Raw genomic sequence first — 20516 nt, 5'->3', positions numbered from 1 at the left:
GGGCTCCACTTTGCCACATCACCCGCTCAAATTGGTGAGTAAATGACCTAAGTGCACAATATTACTAAAACACCCACTCAAACTTAACGGACTTTTGGATGAAGTTAACGGTATAGGGCAATGTGGAACATCAAATCTTGGTCAATGGGGCAAATATGGTCACTTTGCCTTTAATGGGGTAAAGCGGGATTTGACCAATATTTCAGGGTGAACTAATTAAGCCTAATTTTTATAAACAAACCCAAAAAAAATGACAGTTGGCCTATTGAATTTAATTTTGATTATTAAATTAGTTTGATAACCTATTGAGTATTTTAGGTTTTTTTAAAATGAGGTTTTAGGGTTGGGCTGTTTTAAAAAATCAATGGCAATTTTGTAATTTTTAGGAAGTTCGAAGCCTCTTTATTATGTTGTAAATGGGCTTTGGATGTGTTTCTAAAGTCAATTTCATGTAAGATTTTTTTAATAATTTGGAATAGTGAATCTTCCAAAAAATTATGTTTTCATTGTAACATGTAGAGAGGAATGGTAAAATAGGAACAAAATATCATGTGCTATTGGTAGAAATGTAGAAACTCCTACTTACCTAATAAGGACGAAAGTATTTTTCATCTTAAAATATGTTATGATGTGCGGAACATTGGAATTCCTTGGGATTTGTTTTGTAAGTTTTTTTTTTCCAGTGTTTTGTAAGTTTTATTTAGTTTTAAAAAAGCAGAAAGAACCACATGGTTATTAAATAGGCTAATGTCCAAATTAAAGTGTGGTTATTAAAGAGGTTTAAAAAAATCTTTCAATTTAAGATGTGTGGCTTCAAATTTGAATGTGTGTGAGAAGATAAAGTTACTTTTGGTTGTTCGCCTAATCAGATTACAGAAGCTCGAGATAAAGCTTGGTGTGCTCCTAAGTGAGCCGTTTACTCTTGATACTGCTGTACATCCTTAGGTTTTGTCTCCGAGCAATTATGTGACCTCTTTGCCACTGGAGGTGGCTTTATAAAGTTTATAATTTCAGCACATCCCTTAATTTCTCCATGGGATGTGGGCTTTGTCATACTTTTTTATTATTTTATAATACAAGCGATAGTCTAAATTACATATTACTAAGGTGTTATAGAGGTTCGAACATAAGACTACTGGTTTGCAAGTAAAGGCCAATTTTCACTAGGCTAGACTCCGTTCACTGGCAGACCCAGAATTTTTTTAGCAGAGATGCAATTTTAAAAGGCTAAAAGCTTTATTTAAAATTATAAAATAAAATAATAAAAAAGAGGGAAAGCACATGTGCTTCTTCTTCCTCCTCTGTATGAAGTTATATTTTCTTTCTTTCTAGTATTAAAAGAAAAGGATGTGCTAATTAAGTCATGTTCTTTCATTATAAAAATAATTTGCTGAGGAAAGAAAATAAAAAGTGTATCTTCATTTGAGAAAAGCAGCTGAATTGTCGTCTTAAGAAAGAATTTCAGGATTGAAAACTATCTTCACCCACGATTAATTTAAGCCAAGCAATTAATTTAAAAAGAAGAAAAAGAAAGCTTGTTAAAAGCCCTTTTGCACCTCCTTGTGTCTTAATAGGCCCGCCAATGACTCCGTTGGTGGCCTTGTCTTCTCAAATGCCTCATCTCAGCCCAATACCCTTCTATGAAACGTCATAGCACAAGAATAATATGTGTACTTTTTGTAAAATAAAAAAGATGTATTATTTGTGAAAACATGTACGTGTATAATACATGAATACTATGCATATTTTTCCATATAATTTAGAAGTGTATGAAAAACTAGAGTCTTCTTCAGAAATATGTACATACACATATATAATACGCAAATTGAACAAGTTAATATGGTACATCTTAATTACTCTAGTAAAATGGTTATCAGGATAGAGTTTGGTGGCTTACCACTATTCCCAAAACTCTAGCTGCTACAATGTGGACCAACATTTTCTAATACTCCTCTAAACTTGTGGGTATTTCTCCATCATTAGATTCCACATGTGAAATTAGTTTATATCATGAGAATGACCAGAAAGATAAATCATTCATAAATTAATGAAAACTACTCTCCAGTCGCAGTATGTGTTTTGCTTTATACATACACACACAGGCACACTTTTGAATTCACAGGCCTTGGCCAAATTCTAGTAAAATATGAATAAATAGAAGCCAAATGCAATTGCCTAATGGCTTAGAAACTTGTTTACTTTCTAAGCCAAGTGGACGAAACTTTGAAAAGTCATACCTCTAATGGCAGGCAGTGTGGAAAGATTCTACTCAAAGAATAAGACCCCTTTAATTTCCGTGACTGAATGCCTGCCCTTAAATATGAATGCTAGGCACCGAAGAGGCCTTTTGGCAAGTCTCAATCATTAAACCCTAGAAATTTAAGCAAACCAATAAATAACATTTTTGCCGTGAAATCTTATGGTGATCATCGAGTAGCTGGTTGGTGAAGAAAATATGATGGTTTTGCTACCAACTCTGTCGAGCATATCGTCGGTGGTAGTGGTACTAGAGAGTGGTTGTTAGCTAGGTCTTGACAGCACAAAGGGAGCTGTTACTTTTTTCTTTTTGGGGCTAAGTAACCAAGCAAATGAAGCTAACTTTGTTGCGTAAACCGACTAATGGACTTGATGTATATGACTCGTGATGAGAGGATGGTTAATGTATTATGTATGTAGGTTTATTCGAGTTTGTGTATGAATTTGTAAAATTATGAAGTTCGGGATCAAGTTGAAAATAATCTAAAATATCTCATTATATATATTTGTTTGAATATGATCACCGTAAACTTTTACTTTCCTTGCTACTAAATCATTAAATTGGTGATTTAGATAGAGATTGTCGAGAAAGCGAAGAACGAGAGTTTTATTTTTATATTATGAATAAATACTTTACTATTTCATGCCAAACAGATTTGATTATTTTGTATTCATATATTATTGTGCCAGAGAAATTACACTAACATATTGTGTTCAAAATGCATAACTCTAATAGTAGCAAATTATTTTAGAGTCAACCCTCAATTACAAAAAGACCTCCTGACATATAATCGGGTCCCCCTAAAAGAAATTTGTGACACTCAATCAACCCCATGAACTCTTTTCCGTGTTCCGAAATTCCTTACAACTTCGTTACTATTTTCCCCTGCTTTGTCTATGTGACAACAATTTCAAGCTAAAAACAACCAATAAATTCAAGCTTCATGCCCAAAAATCAGAGAAACTTCATCCTTCATCGATCAAGCTTCAAATAGTATAAATACTCAATTCAGATACATCAATTGTCAAGCCTGAGGTCGTACCATAGTATACCTGAAATTTGAAATACTTGAATAAAAGCAAAGGGTTTTCTTGAGTAACAGGTGATGTTCATGTTCTACTTTCATTCTCATGAAGTGAATCAAGAGAAATCCAACATGCACCCAAAAAACTTGAGACCTGATCACAATATGTATCAAATGATCATGAAAATTAAAACTAAACTACTTTTACAATGGACCAATACACCTACAATAAAGTCATACTAAATATCAAACTCATCATAAATATAATATATATTGTCATCACAATTTATATGAGTTGTACCTGAAACCTCCTCTAATCAAGTTGAAGTAAATACCACTCGATCAAAAGGCTAATTGGGTAATTCCAAACCAATTTTGGAATATCCAATGTATTATCTTTAAAAGCATTAATATGATACGTATATAACATTAATATGATACATATATAACATTTCATGTAGTCACGCGACCCACAAAAAAAAAAGTAATTTGGAGAACAAAGTGCCAACTTGATCATAATTTGAGGAGTGTATATGTAATTGACTTTTTTTTTTTTTTTAATGTCAGAATTTTTTATTTTTTATTTTTTATTTTTTCTGAAACCAAATCATTTCAAATATGAGCAAAGTAAGATCCCAAGACACGTCGGGAAAATTCTAAAGAGATTAAATTGAGTAGGTCCGATTGTGACCACAAAAAATGGTGGGCCCCTCGTGACCAATAGACCCGCCCTCGTCTTTGTAGGTCAGCGCTTAGCCAACCTGAGGGCAGTGCGCGAAACATGTTAGCACAGCTTTTGTCCACCTGACACGTGGCAAACCCAGCAGAGCCTATGTCAGTCAAACGTTTTTCTTATCCATCGAGGCATACCTTACATTTTCATTTGTATTTTTGGGAAAAATTTAGCAAGCACCTTGAACTTTTGGACATTGTTCCTCTTTGCCCTTGGAATTTCAAAATGGTTTTGAGTCTTCTACACTCTCTGTTCTTGCCAATGTCCTTAAGACTGTCAATTATGTCACAATATTCCGTTAGTTTCCATCATGTGCAATTCACATGGTTAAGTTTTAAGAACATATGCATCAATTGACATCGCAACCAGCCACGGACCCAAATTTGGGCATTGACAGTTTAGTTGAGTGGTAAAACATGAAGGAAAATTTTAGTGTAAGGGGCATAGTGAAGTTGGATCAATAGCATGTCTCACTTGAATGGACGAAATGACCTTCAGTTTGACAGAATAATTGACATAACTAACAACAGGAGAACATCGGCATGAATTGAAAGTTCTGGGGGTTTCGGAACCAAATTGAATGTTTTAATGTTTAAAGGACAAAGTATTGAGGGGGCATTACTAAAGTTTCTTTAATTTTTATTTCATATCAAATGAGGATACATTGAACTATTGAACTCTTTCTCGTAAACGGGGATAAATATTTTACAGAATCCTAACCTTAAACCAAATGTGATAATCTGCTGATAATTTTAATGTTGATGTTGTACTGATGTATAAACCCATGTACTTTTGTATTTTGAATTTTTTTTAAATTTTATTTTAAGATTTATGATAAAAAGATAATTAAATGAAAGTTTTCAAACGAAACAATCTTAGACATGAGTATAAGACCTGCACCAAAAACATCAGCTCATTGAGAAAGAAAGAACTAAACTATAATTATTTTCTCTTTCTTTTTTTTTCTTTTTTTTTTTTCTTTTTTTGGAATTCTAAAGCAGATTACATAGAGGTCCCCTTAGGAACCCAAGATTCATAATTTCACCAAGTTTGTGTGTGTGGTGGTGACTGACACTAACGAATTCTTCCTAGATATCATGACAGTAGTCTTGGAGCTTTTTTTTTTTTTTTTTTTTTTTAATCAAATAATTTTTCAACAAGAAAAACTATATAGAAAATTACAATGTTTTATTAGAAGTATAAATGCCATGCATATGCATGAAATGAGATTGGGGCTTAATTAAATTGACCCACTATAATGTACATTTAACAATTCAAAAGGAAAATTTAAATTTTAAAAAGAATCTTGAACTATGAGCTTGTTTTGTTATATAATTACAGTTTTTCTTGATACGTACAAAAAATCTTTGAGGAGAAAAAAAAGATGAGAGAGAGATAGAGCTGAGAAAATCTCACTTTCCTTGAGATGAAATTATGGTTCAGCTCCAACATCAGTTGTTGAACCAAGCCCCACCTGCAACCATGGTGAGGAGCCCCCACTGGTATTGATATCCTTTAGTTCACTTAGCTTTGCTAACTTCACCTTACTGTCTGCTTCATCAACCACATTCTGCATTGAAAAATCATTACTAGTGTTATTATTATTTGTATTGTTGTTGTTGTTATTGTTGTCGTCGTTGTTAATGTTGTCATTGTCGTTTTGGTGGGAGGAGTGAAGATGGGGATTGTCCTCCTCTTTTGTCCCAATCCATGGTAGTAAAAAGAAATCTGTCGAGACTTCCAAGCTTGATTGATTGGGACGTTCTCTACTTCCTCCACCATTCTCATCTGCCGGAGCTGGTAGGTTAAGATCAAGCTTCAGATCAAGTGGATCCGAAGAACCATCAAACTTAGGCCTTTGGTTCATCATTTGCTGCTCCAAACTTTCTTGAAACTCATGGAACTTGGCTAATGTAGACGTGTCTGTCGCTGCGTTGGACGTGATCCAATGGCACCTCTTGTGTCCGCCCAATGCCTGCCCGGAAGAGAAAACCCGGTGGCATATCGAACATTCGTGCACCTTCGCTTTTCTCTTCGAGGTATAGGCTGACGGGGTGTTAGAGCCGTGGTCGAATTGTAGGGTTGAATTAGGTTTATTGGGGAAGAATTCTTCATGTGTGATGACATCATCGTCGGCCATACTATCTTCGAGGTGATCGAGCCGGGCGGCAAAGCACCCTTTAACCTTCTTGTGGCTAGCCCTATGACCTCCCAAGGCTTGGTGGGAATTGAACACTTTCTTGCATGCTTTGCACTCAAACAAGCCTTTGTTGGCGACCCCTTTGGCCTTAGTGTTGTCTATGGCCACCCCACGTGACATAGGAGCCATGATGTTCATAGGGTCTCTTCTTTCCTCTTCTTTGCTAGCTGAAGCACAAGACTCCTCCGGCTCAGCTTCCATAGGATCAACCGTGGCATTGGACAACATCATTAAGCAATTCGCAAGGTCTTCTTCCTCATTTGATGGGCAGTGTGAATTGAAATTGCCCACTTTGGCTCTCATCGATCTCTTCCTTTTCGACCACCCACATCCTCTCCGACCGCTGGCCCCCTCCTCCCCATCGGAGCCCGGGGAGGACATGAGGGGTTCGGCATCTATGGAGCTATTACATTTTCCATGTTCAAGGAAAGATTTCCAAGACAAGAACTCTTTGCCGCAATTCTCACAAACCCGGCAGCTCTTTAGGCGATTAGGGTTTGTTCTTAGGGCATACATGCACTTGTTGGTTGATGGAACATTGCCGCCGAGTTTGTCCTCCCAATCACTCGGAGGATCGTCGTCGTCGATGTGACCTTCATCCCCTATTCCATGTGCCCTCATGTGCCCTCCTAGCGCTCTACCACACCCAAATCCTTTCTTGCAAATTTTACAAAAGTGTTTGAAGCTTGATTGCTGGTCCACAATCAAAGCCATTAAATTAAAAAGACAACAACAAAAAAACCCCCAAAAACAAGGGAAAGCAAATTTAAAACAAAAAAAAAGCTAGAGAAAAGGGGTGATGATGGAAGTGGGTCAAGAATGGAAGAGAAAAGGAAGGTGTTTGTTCTTGTAGTGTACGGAATCGTGGGGTTGTATGGTGATAATTAGGAGTTTCTAGTCCTAGTTTTTAGTTGAAAGTGTTGGTTTGGATTGAATTTGTGGATATGGGAGAGAGAGAGAGAGAGAGACAGAGAGACAGAGAGACAGAGAGAGAGAGAGACAGAGAGAGAGAGAGAAAGGGGAGGGGGGGTGTGAGAGTTCTTGATGAGCTTTGGATGTGATGACATTGTGACAAGTGGACGGACGGTTAGATGGGTAGAGACTTTTTCTGTGGAGGTGGCGCCGCCGAGTCAAAGCCACAACCAAGGGATGGACGTCCGTACATCAAGAGCACGTTTTTGAGTTGTGTTTGTGTGAGTGTTTGTTTGTTCGTTTTTTGTGTGAGAGTGTGTGTTTGTGAGAGACTTAGAGAAAGAGTGTGTGTGTGTGTGTGTGTGTGTGTGTGTGTGTGTGTGAGGGAGTGAAAGAGAGGAAAGGAGAGAGTGGTTCTAACTGCCATACCTATTCATATCCCTTCAATTCCAAGCCAAGAAAACTAATCTATGCTCCTCCTTCTTTGTCGGTTGGTTCAAGCTGCTTTTCCACACATTAAATTAATTATTTCTATTGTAGATAACTAATCTTTTTAATTAATGTTTGTTTGTTTCTTTTTTCCTTTTTCTGAGTTGCCCAAATACAGAATATTCCCTTTAACTTCAGAAGAATGCTAACGATAATTAGGCATTTGCTCCTAAACTTAGATGTCAAATGACTAAATCAGCTATTTGAAGTGACACTAATTTTTTTCAATGACTTTTGTACATGTTATTTACTATTTTATTACATTGTATTTTTCCAATTTTCTAACAGCTAGTACTAGGGCGGAGTGTTAGGATCTCAAACTACGTATATTAAGCTAGCTTGTCATCAATCAAGTCATAAAATTAGTTCAGTTGATCGGATTGCCTATTAACTTAATTATTCGACCCCAACTAATCACTCGTTTGAGCTTATTCCACAATCATCCCGTAATCCAAACTACTCATTTCTTAGGGCATTATTTGAGATTATTAGTTACACAAAATTATACTCGAACCCCATGCATGTTTTATTTATTTATTGTGTAACATTTTAGTTTACTATTTTTCCTATTTTTAAACAGGTTCAGGGTCGTCGAGCCAATGGATGTTTCTTCATGTAATGTCTCCACCGGAGTGTTGGGATCTCAAATGGGTATAATGAGCTTAGTTGAGTTCCTAATGATTCAATCTCTTAAACTGTTTTCCTTGAGAAAATATACTATATGGTTTCTTAAGTAAAGAATCGTATTGAAATGAGAAAATTTAGCATCATCATGTCTTTCGTGCAAAAATCAGTATATATGAATCAAATGTATTTTTTATTGACAAGAATTAATGAAACGATTCGAATTCGGAAGATAGTTGGTGCTTAGCATAATGTGACCAGTAAATATAGTACAAACAGCATTATTGAGGTCAGTATAATGTGGTCAGTAAATGTGGTACAAATAGCATTATTGTTTCGAAAATGATAATGAAAAAAATGAAAAAGCATAAGTAGGTCGTCATAATATTTCCATCATGTTAGAGTGTCCAATATAATCAGGTCAACTTTCCCTAATGTCAAAATTTTATGAATATTTGTATTAAGTAAAATTTTTGATATAACTAGGACCAGAATAATTCGTTGAATTTTGTAATTAAGGCATTATTAGTTAGAGTTTGTACTTCCTAAATAGTTGAGATCTCAACGCAACACAGCTTCTGGGTCAAGAAGGTGCACTATTACTATTTCAATTCGTCAGTGAACTCTTGGTTAAGCAAAGACATTACTTTTCACAAGTGAAGTGGGATTAGTCACTAATCAATCATTTCGCATTCAGGCATTGCTTTTGCTTTGATTCAAAGCATTCACAGAAACAACTAGTAGCTGAAGTAGTGAGAGTGATTAAGCAAACGAGTACACGCTTAGTTCAGCCTTGGTGAAGCTCCCTTATATACTTAAGTAACTTGACTGCACCTTACCTACAAATTAAAGCACTAAGAAAAAGTTGGATGGTCCATTATTAAACTCGACATGTATGGCATGCAGTTGGATGTGGGTTGAAGTTTAATGTCTTTTATAAATTTTTGTTACAAATTTTTAAATAATATTGAAAAAATTAACTTAATTCATGTCATGTGTAAATAAAATACGAAGTTTATTAAGTTATCTTACATATTATATTATTTTGATTAAGTTTAAAATGAGGTTAATAAGTACATCAATTAAGTCTAAAAAAAGAAGGGCCTAAACGGGTCGGACCTAGGGTTTCAAATCCTAAACCCCAACCCTACCCAATTCAAGTGCAGGTCAGGCCAAACGAGCCTAATTAAAGAACGAGTCGGGCCGGGCATTGGCCCATTGGGCCTCGATCTACCCACTTCAGGCCATGGACTTAAGGTCAAATGGTGATGTATTATGAATGAGATAATAATGTTTATAAAATTTTGAAATATATATAGGAAAGTTCAATTTCTAATTAACCATTACTATTTACCAAGAAAAGATAGATTAGGATATGTGGTGGCCATAATAGTGTGCCGGCGCTCTTATGATGGGAAGGATCCTCTTCCAAATGGGAAGGGAATATTTATGAAAAGTTACCCAACTTGATACCGCAAGATCCATTCCCTTTTTTTTTTTTGGCCAACGAAAGTGAATTTTATTAAAGACGAACATAAACATTAACATCCTCTGCAAGACAATTAAACAGCCAATCTGGGCAAACCAACACCCATGAATGAGCTCCTCGTTGCTTAGACACAAACAATGCTACCAAATGGGCAGCTTGATTACAAGAGCGACTAGTGTGCATATAGATGACTCGATCCAGCCGATCCGCTATCGTCTAGATGTCGAACACAATGCTTTCCACCTCCACAGTCAGTCACTACCTTCTCCTTCCTAACATAGTAATGATCTCCTTTGAGTCTGACTCAATTACTATTTCCTTAAAACCTACTGTCCAGCTGGCGTTTATTGCCTCCCGAATGGCCAAGGCTTCTGCCATGAGAGTAGATTGACAAACCAACCCATCTTCACCACCCGCCTCCAGGAAGCAGCCAAGATCACCTCTACAGACCCACCACGCAATGTCTTCGCTGACCACGCTTGGCCATGTCTATCTTAAAGCACGATCATACGCCTTTGCCGTGTCTATCTTAATGGCCATATTATGGTCGCCAACACCCCTCGCCGACTCGAGGGAATGTAACCACTAAATTATTGTACGTAAATTGCCTTTCTGCCACGAATGCCGATTGGTTTAAACTCACCACATTACAAAGGGAGATAGGGCGCCACTGAGACATCTTCCGTGGACTATTCGTTGTCGGGATAAGCACAATATGAGTATGATTAAACCTTCGGAACATGCGGCCAGAATAGAAAAAACCACGTACCAGACCGATGACATCCATTTGAACCACCTCCCAAAAAATTTGAAAAAAAACTGCAAGTTTATCCATCGGGGCCGGTGATTTTGTAGCTTGATTTGGTTCACACTTCATCCTCTGTCACGTATTAAATGGGCCTGCTTTGTTTTTTATCTTCTACATTTTGCTGTGTAACTGTGTTTTATCTCCCTTTTTTTTTTCATGATTCTCTTTATTTGTGCCGAGTTATCTCCTTGTTTTGCCGAAAAATATTATGGTAATATTCATAATGAAATAATTAAAAACACAAAAACAATTTATTAAACTTCAACATCACAACAAAAATAATTAAAAACACAGAAACAATCTAATCAATTTTATAGAAGCATCCCGCCACAATTATGCTATCTTACATGCCTTCAACTTTCGGATTTGTCGATAAACAACATCTCTAGAACAATACCCAAATGTCTCAACAATTTTGCTAAAAGGAAGTTCAAGCCAAACTATCCAGCATTCCTATAGAATTCAGTTCGGAAAATCTTTATATGATTTGCCTTATGATGATGAAGCATCTTTAACATGGAAAGGAGTAAGGTCTAAATACAAAAGTACACTTGGACTTCTAAAGAGTATTGATCTCTCAAGCAATAAGTTGATTGGAGAGATTTCTGATGAAATCAATTATCTTGTTGACTTGATTCCTTTAAACCTGTCAGAAACCAATTAATAGGTCACATACCTTCATCACCTATTCCATGTGCCCTCCTAGCGCTCTACCACACCCAAATCCTTTCTTGCAAATCTTACAAAAGTGTTTGAAGCTTGATTGCTGGTCCACAATCAGAGCCATTAAATTAAAAAACAACAACAACAAAAAAACCCAAAAACAAGGGAAAGTAAATTAAAAACAAAACAAAAGCAAATGCTAGAGAAAAGGGGTGATGATGGAAGTGGGTCAAGAATGGAAGAGAAAGGGTAGGTGTTTGTTCTTGTAGTGTACGGAATCTTGGGGTTGTATGGTGTTAATTAAGAGTTTTTAGTTGAAAGTGTTGGTTTGGATTGAAATTGTGGAGAGAGAGAGAGAGAGAGAGAGAGAGGGGGTGTGAGAGATCTTGATGAGCTTTGGATGTGATGAAATTGTGACAAGTGGACGGAGGGTTAGATGGGTAGAGACTTTTTTCTGTGGCAGTGGCGCCGCCGAGTCAAAGGCACAACCAAGGGATGAACGTCCGTACATCAAGAGTACGGTTTTAGTTCTGTTTGTGTGAGTGTTTGTTTGTGTGTGAGAGTGTGTGTGTTTGTGAGAGAGAGAGAGAGAGAGAGAGAGAGAGAGAGAGTGTGTGTGTGTGTGTGTGTGTGTGTGAGAGGGAGTGAAAGAGAGGAAAGGAGAGAGTGGTTCTAACTAACTGCCATACCTATTCGTATCCCTTCAATTCCAAGCCAAAGAAAACTAATCTATGCGTCTAAATGCCTGTCGTGAATCAAGTGATGATTAGTTGAGTTTCTAATTATTCAAACCCTTAAACTGTTTTCCTTGAGAAAATATACTTTATGGTTTCTTAATTTGAGAATTTATACTTCCTAAATTGTTGAGATCTCAACACGACTTGTGGGTCAAGAAGGTGCACAATTAGTCAGTGAACTCTTGGTTAAGCAAAGTCATTGCTTTCATCAGTGAAGTGGGATTAGTCACTAATCAATCATTTCTCATTCAGCCATTGGTTTTGCTTTGATTCAAAGCATTCACAGAAAGAAAAAAACTAGTAGCTTAAGTAGTGAGAGTGATTAAACAAACAAGTACACGCTTAGTGAAGCTCTTAAGTAACTTGACTGCACCTTACCTGCAAATTAAATCACTAAGAAAAAGGTTGATGGTCCATTATTAATTCATAAACCGTATCATAACAAGTACCTAAAATTTTCATTTCCAGTTGCAAACTAGCTAATCATTTTCCCTTTTATTTAACTTAATTAGGGGTAACAACTAACGTATTGATTCCTAACTCAGTGAACTTGAAGGTGCTCCACTACACTTTTATTATTTATATTTGTGTTTGATAAAGCAGGAGATCTGGGCTGGATTTTAAGTTGCATTTGGATGCTCCCAGTCCCAGCCTAGAATTTTGTATGAGTTTGGGAATTTTTTTTATTTTTTACAAGTGATATTGGGGAGGATGGATTCGAAAACATGACCTCAGATGTATGAGTAATTACTTTTAATCACTTGAGCTACGAGTCCTTTATAATGATACTATAAGATTCAAAAGTCAGCATGAAAAGGATTTTATCTTTTATTATTACTATCCCTTTGGCACTTGGTTTTTTTAAATTTTTTTATTTTATTTTAGAATTAAAAAGGATAATGGGTAGTTGCGTTCTATAAAAATAGGACTCATTATCTGATTGTGTTTTGATTTTTGATTTTTTTTTTAATGAAAAAGTATGAATTTACCATATTGTCCTCATTTAATTAATAATTTTAATTCTTAATATTTGCATTAACCAAGGGCATTTTATGATATTTTGAATTTTCACAATTATCTGTCTTTTGCTATATATATATTCTTCTTCTTTTCTTTTTTTTTTCTTTTTTTTGGGGGGGTTGAACATGATAAGCACTTCTTGAACCTTATTGTTGGTGGTAGAATTCTATAGTGAGGGCCTGAAGACCCTTAGATGAGGCCTTATCCCTTGATCTTTGGATTAAATTGGTTAGCCGTTAAATCAGGTTGGTTAGTTTGATCCAATGATTAAAAGATAAGACCTTGTCTAAGGGCCTTAAGGTCCTCACTATAGAATGACTCATTGTTGGTAACCACAGTATGTTTTGGGCTAGGGTGTGGTAAAACAATCTCAAGGGTGGGGCCTGGATTAGAGTGGTTTGGGCCTTGTTGATGCTTCTTGCCCATCAGTTAATCTCAACTCTCTCCTTTCCCCCTTTCTTTTAGAGTCAACATGCATGGCATGTGTGATGAATGAGATAATAACGTTTAGAAAATTTTGAAATATAATATAGGAAAGTTAAATTTTTAATTAACAATTATTATTTACCGAAAATATAGATTACCATATGTAGTTATGACAGTGTATCCATTCATTTACACTTAAATTTGAATCTCCCTCCTTCTATATATTAATTTGGAGTAATTAACCTGTAAAAGAAAAATTTGGGGTGGGGAATCCTTCCTAATGGGAGGGGAATAATTATGAAAAGTTACCCAACTCATACAACAAGATCTATACCCACCCAAAACATTTTTAAGAATCCCGAACCTATGCATTTAAGAGAATGTTAACCATTAGATTAATCTAATGAACTTTAATAAGTCCACATCATCATAATTGTATTAAATTAAAAATAACCATTTGCACCTTATTATATTTATCCAATAACTCAAAAATTTATAAATAAATTTTTCTTTTTTAAAAAGGTATCCCAACAGTAGCAACCATCCCTCCTACCCCCACTGCCATCCATGGCAGCTGCCCCTCACTCTCTTTTCCTCACACACGCACCTCTTTTTTACTAGGTTCTATAGTTGGGAGGCACATATAAGATTTTTATATGTAGTATTTGTGGCCAATTATTTTTCAGTTATAAATTTGCATATTTAATTGTAGTACTCATAAAATCTCTTCCTGGGCTTTGTTGAGAGTTAGTAATCCCAAATCGAGAGAGAGAGAGAGAGAGAGATGGCTGTCCTTGGGGGTAGGGTCGTGCTGGGGTACTTTTATTTTTTATTATTATTTTTTTCAAAGTTATTGGATAGTTATGATAAAGGTGCAAATGGTTGTTTTTTATTAATATTCTCTTAAATGTGTGTAAATGCACATATCCTAAATGCTGAGGCTTGAGATCCCGTTTTTAATATTATGCCAAAATCTTATACCAAAACCCATTCAAGAAATTTAATACTATAAAAATAAGAAAAGTGAGAACCAAAATCTTATGCCAAAATGTTAACCAAGAAAAAAACATCTCATGCCAAATACAATAAATGGAAATATTAAGCCATCTAACTAAACCAGTGACTATTTTCGGACTCATAAATGATATATTTTGTGTGGTAGGTACGAGGGCAGGGTGCTCTATATAAGTGAGTTATTCTCGTATAGGGTTTTCCAATCCATATACAAGAAGAAGAAAAACAATGGGACTACAAAAAATTATTGTGCTCTCTTTAGTTGCCATGGCAATGGCTTCCCTATTCGTTAACGCAGGTACTCTCCCCTCTCTTTCTCTCGAGTACTTTTTCCTCATTGTGTTTTGGGAAGTGAATCTTTTATTTATTTATTCAAATATCACATTTTTTAGGCATCTTTGATCTATATAGTTTACTGAATTTTTCATTTCGATCCATGTAGTTTCAATTTTAACAATTTAACCTTGAAGTTTGATATCCGTTATTTATTTCAATGAATAAATTATTGTCACTTTGGGGTGTCTTTTTTTTTTTTTTTTTGGGGCTTGCCATGCATTGTCACTTTGGCATTGATGATGCTATGTATTTTGAATGTAGATGTGGAAGTGAAGGAGGCAGCTGACCCCTTTTGCTATGAAACCTGCGGACCCTCGTTTGGAATGCTGCAATGTGTACAAGAGTGCGCTAAGAGGCAATTTAATAACGGACGTTGCATACCCATGGGAGCCGAGACACTTTGTTGTTGTAGCCCTTCTCTCCGAACCCCTTAAGATATTTATTCAAAAACTCATTTGAGCATGAAATATTATACAAAAGTCCATATAGAGCCTATTTGTAGAGAAAAACTCCAAACTAGTCATTTGTTATTTTCCAATCGGTTCTTAGTATGTTAAAATTTTATAAGAACCAATTAGAAAATGATAAGTGAATAGTTTTGGATTCTTCTCTTCAAATAGATTCTATAAAAGAATTTTTGTATAATATGTCATGTTGGAATAAGCCTATTTGTGCAAAGTCCTAAAATTATAGGCTACGAAAACATATTATTTATTCATAAAATAAAATGCACACAATTTTATTGCTGTAATGGTCTTTGGCTTATAAACCTTGCTGAAGTATGCAATAATAAACAGATACTTCTGCAAATTGATTATTTTCTTATAATTTTCCTTTGGAATTTATCCATCGGGTTTATGGGCCGCTAAATAATATGAATTAATAGTAACGCTTGCGACACCAACTTAAATCCTAATTTTTAGTTATGTGACAAATGACATGTAAATGTACATGTAAGTTGCCTAATCATATTGCAGCTCATGACATGTTTCACGGTGGTAAGTGATCCAATTAAGTCATTCATTTTCAACGATCTAAAAAAATCCTCAAGATCATACTCCTAATTAAAATAATAATAAAAATGTCTAAACCATGAAGAAAAGGTAACATATTTTTCCACAATTGGCAGCTTACGGAATTTCTTCATAAAGACAAACCGAATTAAGTGACGAACGATCAATAATTAAGTTGACTACTGGCAACTAATTAATCTTATTTATTAAATCATCAAACGAGTACAATATCCCAGATTTTATTATAGGGTTAAAAGTTGACAAGGGATCGATAAGTCTGGCCGGCTTGCCAACCAGCCGGAATGACATTGTTTGCAACAAGGGCTTGGCCGTTGCTTGCAGTGAGCCTAATAGAGAATGGGGCTTGCAATGCTGAGCCTGAGTCAAGTTTCCAAACAGCACCCCAAGATTCCTGCATGAGAAGCCATGAGTCCGAGTCTCCACCACTTTGCTTGAGATGAACTTCGGTTAGGTCACCTGCTCCATCTTCATACTCGATTAGGGTAGCAAAATAGTTAGGGTTTGAACCCGAGTCGACATGAAAGACGAGGGTCACTCCAGGATAGTTGCAGTCCACTCTGTACATATATTGAGAATAGGGGTAACATTATTTTGCATGTCTGACACGTTGCGTTACAATAAATTGTGAATTCAAATCACATATCTAAATGGCATCCATGTAAGTAATAGTTTAAACTGACTTTTGAATGACATATCAGACTATTTGGTAAAAGAATATTCTTCTAGGTAATTGAAATTAAAACGAAAGAAAATTGACCATAGAGGACGCTACAAGAGATTCAGCTTTCTTTTATACATATTATTTTTTTTATTTACCTTTTATATTGAATCTGCAGGACTCCAGCATTCCGTAGTTGTCCCTCCTGGCCGGAAACTGCCATGTCTCCAAACGCAGTGCCGCTCAAATCAAAGTGAACCGACTCTGAAGTACATCCAGGGCACTCATCGGTTATAACGACAGTCGCCGGCTTCCCGGAGCATGCAGCATTCGTCGTGCACTTCACCTGAAATTTGTGCCATTAATTTCAGCTTCTTAATATATTCTTAAAATTGAAATTGAAATTATTTTGTATAAGCACAAAAATTAATTTTCAATATTTGTGTCACATCCATGTACATAAGCCGCTACATATGTTTGACCTGATAACAAGCTCCACATCCTTTGCCTGATTTGAATAAAGATGGGCCTCCAGCAGACACCATTTTAGAGAATGGAGAGTTTTCTACAGCATTGCCATAACCACAAGCACCCCCTATACACAAGATCAATAATTAAAATGTATATTTCTAATATAAAACCTCAAATCATGTGACAAAAGTCACGTCTTTTAATATGAATATAAATAACCAAAATAATTTTTCTATGTATATATCCTTTACCATCAGTCCCGGCACCGTCGGGGTTTCCATACTAAGTTGCACCGGCTGCCGCCCAGTCAGAGTCAGACTGAACCCTTGACACACTGAAGAGTTTTGGGTTGAAGCATAAGCTAGGGTTTAGGTTTAGTAGAATAGAAAACAAGGTTACAAGAGTAACCATGGACAATGAAGGTTGAAGAACAAGAGCCATTATCTGCTTACTTAATGAGTCTAGTAAAACAGGGGCAATTTGAAGTCTTGGCTTATTTGCCAGATTTGAATTTGAATGATGGTTGGCTGGTATTTATAGAGTGTGAACAACTGAAGCAGAGGCTTATCACTTTCAAACGCACCCAACTATTGAATGCCACGTGTGATAATTTATTTTCTTAAGAACCAAGCCAGATTTTTATTTATTTATTATAAATATAGAAAGTCAGTTTGATTTTGCAATTGCAAACATCTCCTTCACTTCACGTTTGCTCTTCATTTGAGGTTCTTGGGTTCGTACAAGTTACAAGATATGGGCAATATATTTGCACTTCATAGATTGTCATCAGCAAACATGGAGTATGGAACTTTTAGCCACCCCTCCTCAAACCAATCCAATATCAAAAGGAGAACTCTAGAAATGATTTTGATGAAATATGTTTCTAATATAAGATTAATCAATGATTTACAGTCGTCCTCATGTTACATAAATTTAATCAATATATAAAATTTATACATAAAAGAGTCCCAGTGAACACGGTTAAGACAATAAAAGGTCACAGGTGTGGAAAAATAACTTTTTTATGGAAGACTTATGATATCCTTACAAAATTTTCTACAATTCCAAGTGAACACGGTTAAGAAAATAAGAGGTCACAAATGTGTGGGAAAAAAACTTTTATATGCAAGTTCTAGAAAAAAGAAAACTTTAGCCGGGGTTGGTACAGTTGGTAAGGTTAGCTCCACTAGTGTTCAAGTCCCGCTACCCGCAGTCCTCGTTGGTGCGCGATCTATAATTTCCTACATAAATCCATACCCGTGGCAACTGGCAATTGGGTACCACGCGTAAATCCTTCCAACTCAAAGTTGTGTGTCTGTCATGGCGCTGGTATCGAGAGTGGCCAATCTCCCCCTGAACTTTTCTTGGTTTAAAAAAAAAAAAAAAAAACAACTTCTTATGATAATGTATTGTCCCACCCAAAGAATAAAAGATTAATTTCTTAGAGAATTATATTGTTTTTAATCCATGACTTCTCATAAAATCTTACCACTAAAATAATTCTTGCCGCAAATTATGTGCTCCATGAGCATAATTGGTATAGGCATACTATGATCAGTACTATATATGTGACAAGATGGGTAAGCAATCACGTCAAGAAATTTAGAACTAAAAACACAAAATGTGGTATTTGATGCCATATACGTATGAAGATGAAGTATATATTATATTCCATGGGCACAGACAAATCATGAAACTTTTTTTATTTCCTCAAAAGATTGCATTCATATCTGTATATACAAGTGAATAAAATAAGCCGGAAGGATTTCTTTCCTAGTATACTTCATGCAATTGAATTGATAGGTGTTATTTTTCAATTGAGGTTGATACTTTCTGTAATCGTAGAATTTTATTTTTTTAGGACCTTTCTTATTGAGATGAGCGATAATATACTAAACTCACACACACTACACAGATGCTAGAACTCAAACTCAAGACCTTGCTTAAGAGATTGTTCTTTAAAGTGTACCGAAAGCCCAAATGATTTTTTAGTAATTTAATGGCATAGTTTAATTTCGTACCTAGGTATTGTGCATTTGTAGTAATGCTATATTGCTTGACTTTTAATTTGAATTTAATAGTACAAGAATGGATCTCTTCAAATTAAATTTATTCATATTCCAAGGACATAGCCTGATTTTTTGGTACTGTTACTTATCTTACTATCAATAATATACTATCGTTCTTTTTCCAAAAAAAATATCTTCATAAAAAGAAATTCATATTAAAAGTCAAACTGTCTCTAAAGAACCCATATCTTTATCTGGCACTAATCCAACATCCAATTTATCATTTATACAAGTCTTTTTTTCCTCTCTTCTTTATAATTATCCAAATTATATGGGATATTTACAAAGTTTTGTTAATGAATGAACAATGGATTAGTCACGATTTGGTATCGAATTCATAACAAATACATATTGTTCTTCTATTCATGTAAGTCGAATATAAAATTCTAAGTAGAGATTAGTGCCACTAAACCATAAGCTAGTTAATTTCTTTATAACGTTTAAATTAACCGTAAATTTTGTTACTAAATAGTTGTTGCTATTTACATTCTTAATGTTAATGTGGTTAATTAATTGAGCAAAACATATTAAAAGTTCGAACTATAAAAGTAAACCTTAGTCTACTTGGTGGGGTCCAACGTAAATTCGGACCCACCAGATTATTGCAGTCCTTGTAAATCATACACAGAACCCTCCTTTCAAGGAGCTGAATGCATAATAACCTCGAAGTCCAAGTACAAGATTTCCGGTTTTTCGGTTTTTTACTAGCGTGAGAGCGAAATGAGTTCGTTGATGCAGCCGTTAATGGTGGTTTGTTGACAGTTGAAAAATCGATCACAGCCCTACACGTCATATCAAGTGAGATAACACGGTCGGAAATATACCCATTCCTCCACGTGCGTGTACACATCATTGAAATTCATATTACGGGCATTAGGCGAAATTTGGGCACATATAATTATTTTTATTTTTATTTTTGGTCAAAAGTACGTAATTCTAGCAAGCCTCATTTTTCCAAAGACCTAATATGGCTTTTGTCTTATCTATTTTCGTCAAGCATGGGAATGGTTGTTGGTTGACATGTTTTCTTGCTTTGCCATGATCTCAAGTCCATCTCTTCTTTTTTCTCCATTTTTTCTACATTTTTTGGGTTTTGGCCTAAGGCATTAGTGACCAATTTGGTTATTGATAGGACCAACTTTTAGATTTTGACGACCTTGTGTAAAACTTAGATTGGACACTCACATGATCTAACATGAAAATACTGTATCTTTTATGAATTAATACCATAAAACAATAAAAGTAACGAACACAGCTATCTTTCATGAAGACACATTTAGTTTAGTGATAAGGTGTGGTAATGTTTGTTTGATTAGACATGGATTTGATGCTCCTTGAGTCGCGCTGCCCAGGACTAGCCATGCTAATTGGGGTGATTGATTTTAGCACCATCATGTGAGAAAAAGAGAGAGAGAGATATATATATATATATATATATATCTAAATTCAATGCATTGAGGAGGCACCACATGATCTAGATGTCTATCACTTTCAGAAAGAAATTAAAAAAAGAAAGGTTTAAGGTGGGAAGGAAAATCCAAAATGGAAATGG

At 35.5% G+C, this 20516-nt stretch overlaps 2 protein-coding genes across 3 annotated transcripts; both read right to left on the bottom strand.

The window, feature by feature from the left end:
* Nucleotides 1-3022: 3022 nt before the first annotated feature.
* Nucleotides 3023-7483, bottom strand: LOC103331701 (zinc finger protein ZAT9-like). 2 transcript variants are annotated; one of them, XR_001677845.2, is made up of 3 exons: nucleotides 5431-7483; nucleotides 4195-4287; nucleotides 3023-4085 (listed from the first exon to the last, which is right to left on the bottom strand). XR_001677845.2 is itself a non-coding variant. In XM_016794440.2 (2 exons), exon 1 carries the CDS (start codon nucleotides 6926-6928, stop codon nucleotides 5447-5449), a length of 1482 nt encoding a protein of 493 aa, XP_016649926.2. In that variant the 5' UTR covers nucleotides 6929-7483; the 3' UTR covers nucleotides 3023-4287; nucleotides 5431-5446. The 2 variants fall into 2 exon arrangements, 1 of the variants encoding a protein (XP_016649926.2); XM_016794440.2 differs by having other exon boundaries at nucleotides 3023-4287.
* An 8427-nt stretch (nucleotides 7484-15910) lies between these two features.
* EXPB4 (expansin B4) lies at nucleotides 15911-17388 on the bottom strand. Its single transcript, XM_008234346.3, has 4 exons — nucleotides 17147-17388; nucleotides 16907-17019; nucleotides 16583-16770; nucleotides 15911-16323 (listed from the first exon to the last, which is right to left on the bottom strand). The coding sequence occupies exons 2-4, from the start codon at nucleotides 16967-16969 to the stop codon at nucleotides 15996-15998; spliced, it is 579 nt and encodes a 192-aa protein (XP_008232568.2). The 5' UTR covers nucleotides 16970-17019; nucleotides 17147-17388; the 3' UTR covers nucleotides 15911-15995.
* Between the last annotated feature and the right edge of the window lie 3128 nt (nucleotides 17389-20516).

The sequence above is a fragment of the Prunus mume genome, linkage group LG5 (assembly GCF_029339155.1).
Source record: "Prunus mume cultivar Tortuosa linkage group LG5, ASM2933915v1, whole genome shotgun sequence".
Lineage (NCBI taxonomy): Eukaryota > Viridiplantae > Streptophyta > Magnoliopsida > Rosales > Rosaceae > Prunus > Prunus mume.
Note: the sequence above shows the minus strand (reverse complement) of the source record. Positions and strands in the feature narration are given on the sequence as shown.

Coding starts and splice junctions, on each gene's coding strand:
- LOC103331701 (XM_016794440.2), bottom strand. CDS start 6,928: ATGGCTTTGATTGTGGACCAGCAATCAAGCTTCAAACACTTTTGTAAA.
- EXPB4 (XM_008234346.3), bottom strand. CDS start 16,969: ATGGTGTCTGCTGGAGGCCCATCTTTATTCAAATCAGGCAAAGGATGT. Junction 16,771..16,906: donor GATGTGGAGCTTGTTATCAG/GTCAAACATATG, acceptor CACAAATTTCAG/GTGAAGTGCACGACGAATGC. Junction 16,324..16,582: donor CTGCAGATTCAATATAAAAG/GTAAATAAAAAA, acceptor ATATATGTACAG/AGTGGACTGCAACTATCCTG.